Here is a 4,260-nt window from a genome sequence, read left to right on the forward strand (position 1 = left end):
TAGAAGAGATTTAGGAATTGGAAGTTACTATAAGAAAGATCAATTTTATGGGAGATTTAGATGAGTAGAGGGGATGAGACACAAAAATATACGTGATTCAATCACACTGTATTGTGTTCAGATAATTCTTTTCAAGTCACTTTTTGAACAGAAAAAATTACGTGGTCAGATATTCTCTGATGCAGAGTAAGCAAATTACGTGAGTAAGCAAATTGTTGTGCGGTTTTCTGAGAGCCCAAACGCAATTCGTGTTGGGCCTGAAGGGCCCACGAAGTGCTGTGTGTGGCCTTTGGTAGATACTAATGGATACCCTCAGCGATGAATGCTTTTTCGCGTACTCCTTCGACGATCGTCTTCGCCAATCGCCTGCGTCTCTCTCTGGTGAGTTCTCTCATTTCTCTGTTCTTATTATAGATCTTCAAACCCTAGCACTACACATTTTGATTCTTCTTCTTTTTAACGGTAATAATTTACCCCACTCACTCTGATGAGCTCCGAGAAAATGCTTGTACGTTCTGTTGACTTTTTTTATTTAGGATAAATTTTTGGGGGAGAAAACGATAATTGGGCTCAGATTGAAATTTTATTTGTGAAACATTGAAACGTTTTATCAGATAAAAATATTGGTGTTTATCGGGACCAAATCTGGTGAGAGAGAAGTTATAGGAATAGCGTTTTTTTTTTCTTCTTCTAGTTTTTAGTGGAATGATTTGTATGCCAATGTTTGGGTTGTGTGGGTTGCGCCTTATAGGATTTTCTGTGACACGAGAATTGATTTCACAGAAAGGTTACTGAACCAAACAAAGTTGCACCGAGCTGATACTTTGGTGTATATGAACAACTGTATTAGGTTTAAATAATGCTTTCTTTTTCGTTCTAATGGTCGATGCAGTCATTGTGGAGAATTGCTTATTTTCGTTGAGAATGCAACTGTCAGGATTTGTGATTTGTTTTGTGTGCTACAGTTGGTACATCGTGATAAACAAGAGTGAAAATTTAGGGGTCATTCCCAAAAATTTTCACCCCCAGTTTTAAATTTTAATGGTGTACCAAACTATCTTGGGGATATAATATGTGAGGGGCAATGACTCCTGGGTTCCTCTTGTGATTAAAGAGAAAGCTCCAAGAAGTCGATGCGTCTTGGTGTCTCTTCTACTTTGCGTTGTTTTTCCTCCATTCACTTGAATAAAATCATACAACCATAATGGTTAAGATTAATTGGACTGTTTTGAACTGTATCCAAGCTTAATATATCTAAATATTTATAACACAATGTTTTGTAACTTTTGTAGAATTGACTAGCTTAAATGGCTGGTCCTAGGATTGCCCATGCTACCTTGAAAGGTCCGAGTGTGGTTAAGGAGATCATAATTGGAATAACACTTGGCTTAGCTGCTGGTGGTGTGTGGAAGATGCACCACTGGAATGAACAGAGGAAAACCAGGACCTTCTACGATTTACTGGAAAAGGGTGAGATTACTGTTGTTGCAGAGGAACAGTGAAAATGTTCTTGTTTTGTTGCCTATGCTCTCCATTTATAGGCTTTTTTTTCCCGTGTTATATTCAATTGGCTCTTCAAATGTAAATGAGCCAACTTACTATGAGATTGAAAAGAATAAGTTTCTTGAACTGATTGAATACTATGTTGGCCTGTAAAAGTTTCATGCAGTTATGTTTTTATTTTGTGCTTGGCTTATTTTCTTCTTGTTGCACAGTTTTATATGTTTTTGCTTTTATTTTTTTCAGATTTTTTTCCCCTTGTTTTAATAACTAAATCAATTCCTTTTGAAAGTTGCTAGATGTAATATTTTATTTTGTTAGCATGTGCTATTGGGTTGGGCTTGTGCTAGTTGCATTGCACTTGTTCTCGACATAGAACATTAGTATATATAACAGTTTTAGGTCAGTGTTTTCTCTGTTTTCCTTTCCATCTAATCCCTAAATTTCAACACCATAGTACCATCTAGATTATGCAAATAGGCATCACTTCACCCAGGATATAAAATCCTTCCCAAATGTGGTATATTTCAATGTTGGACTGTAAGCTGTAAATTTCTCTGTATAATATATGGCTTCAAGGGGTGAGCCTTGGTGCAACAGTAAGGCTGTTGCTTTATGACTTGGAGGTTGTGGGTTTAAATCTTGGTAACAACCTCTCCCTTTGCAGGAGTAAGACGGTACTAGGCTGCCTTTTTTTCAAGTTTTTGTTGCTTGCACAAAAATGGATGGTAATTGGCTGGTAGCATTAGCTGTTAGGGAATCATTCTCCATCTATTGAGCGATACAACCCAAATTGCTATGGTGTTCGTTCAGTAGCTTCTTTGGGGAAAATAATTCAATGTTCCAATTTTAGTTAGTAGGGATATTAGAGATATTACAAATTTCTATGATGTTCGTTCAGCTACTTTGGGGAAAGCATTTCAATGTTCCAATTTTGTTAACTAGTGATATTAGAGATATAATAATTTTATTCATAAGCCCTCACCTAACAGCGTAGTCTTTCAACGAGAGTTGGAGTCTGATTTGGTATTGGAGTTGCTATGATTAGGTGATCAAGTGTTATTCCTCGGTATCACCATTCTTCTAATATATAGTTGAATTTCAACTCAATAGAGAGTGGGTGGGTTTGTGCATTTTTTCGTGTTTCCAGCCCAAGGGGACTTGTGCTGTGTAAGGGCTTGTGTTAGGAAATATAATAAAGTTGTTAATAAATTTACCAAATACCTTGAGGAGAGTTGGCTGTTAATGAGAAAATAAATTTTACCAAACACTAGGCTGCCTGTTAATTTGTTGGCCAGTGTACCAAATTTGTCACAAGTAGTAAAGTATTCGAAAGTCTGAGTGTCGAATTCAGAGAGACTTTGTTTGTACTTAGATTAATGCAAATTCAATTTACAAGTAAGAGATAAGAAGGAAAGATAGAGAAAGATACTGGAGAAAAGATAAAAGATTTTAAAGATAAAAATAAAAGATGAAAAAAAGATAGGATAAGAAAAGTAAAAGATAGGAAAATTAAAGATTAAGATAAAGATAAAGAAAAGATAAGATGATTAAAAGACAAGTTATTAGAATGTGGTAATGTTATTAGGACCTAGCATGTCCTCTTTGTCTAGGATGTATGATTTTATGATTTTTCTTTATCAATTCAGGTGATTTTATCATATCCACATCTATTCATTTAGATGCCCGTCCATGATTTCTCACGATGACAAACTTATTTTATTTATATATCTCCTAAATCTCTTTCAAAAGATTTGACAAATAAAATGCATTTGAATTCTAGATGTTTAAAAATGCATGGGTAAAAAACTATCATTTTATGTCTAGCAATTATTTTCTTATGAAATCTTTTCTTTTTGTTCGATTAGAAGTTACCTCTCTCGAGTGCCTAACCCCTAAAATGATGAAAAGATGAATAATGCGTGAAAAGATAAACAGAAAAGATAATAGAATAAGAAAAATCTGGTATTGCATTGATAAATAGTGAGTACATATCATACATCGCATTTCCCCTGCTACAGATGCATTCATCGGGGGTGGTGTCTTTCCCTTTGGTCTGACTCTCTATTTATAGTTGTTGGAGTGGATTTTGGGCCTTTGTAGACTTGCTTAGCGTGTCCTTCCTCGCTTAGCGCACATCGAGCTCTTCTTACTTAGCGCGTTTAGTTTCTGTTTTGCCCGCTTAGCGTCTGTTGCCCGCTTCGCACAGGTGCTAAATCTCGTGCTTAATGCCCTTGCTTGGCGCCTGGATCTTCAGTTGCGCTCAGTGCGAGCTGCGCGTTGAGCGAGGCATCTGGGCTGGGCCTTATTGCATATTTCTTCTTTTCTTTGTTGTTCCTCCACTTTTTGCTTTTAGTACCGCCAATTTTATATCCGAATCAAGATTTAACGAAACATCAATTCTTTAACACTTAAGCGCAAATAACTACTAAATAATTATTTTTAAATATAATTTTACTTTGTTTTTTATTATCAAAGTACAATTATTTAGCAGTTATCACTGTCCTTTTTAATATATGACTTCAAAGGGATTATAACATAAAATTGCATAAAAAGTTATTGGCTATTTGGGCCCTAGATATTTAGTAGTCTTTGATGTGATTTAGGAAGAGGAACGAGCAATATTGCATTTTGAACTTTGAAATCGTTTTCAAATTTCAATCCTTTTTTCTTTGGATGTGTTTAGAAGTTGTTAAAAGATTTGTCTGCCCTGCACAACAAATGAGTACAGGAGATTGGCCTTTCATTATTGTAAAATGA

General features: G+C 35.5%; 1 protein-coding gene across 1 annotated transcript; it reads left to right on the top strand.

Moving 5' to 3' along the window:
- The first annotated feature begins 223 nt into the window (after window positions 1-223).
- Window positions 224-1,696, top strand: LOC114370491 (cytochrome c oxidase subunit 5C-2). The gene is made up of 2 exons (XM_028327850.1): window positions 224-381; window positions 1,293-1,696. The coding sequence occupies exon 2, from the start codon at window positions 1,308-1,310 to the stop codon at window positions 1,500-1,502; it is 195 nt and encodes a 64-aa protein (XP_028183651.1). The 5' UTR covers window positions 224-381; window positions 1,293-1,307; the 3' UTR covers window positions 1,503-1,696.
- Window positions 1,697-4,260: the final 2,564 nt, after the last annotated feature.

The sequence above is a fragment of the Glycine soja genome, chromosome 10 (assembly GCF_004193775.1).
Source record: "Glycine soja cultivar W05 chromosome 10, ASM419377v2, whole genome shotgun sequence".
NCBI lineage: Eukaryota > Viridiplantae > Streptophyta > Magnoliopsida > Fabales > Fabaceae > Glycine > Glycine soja.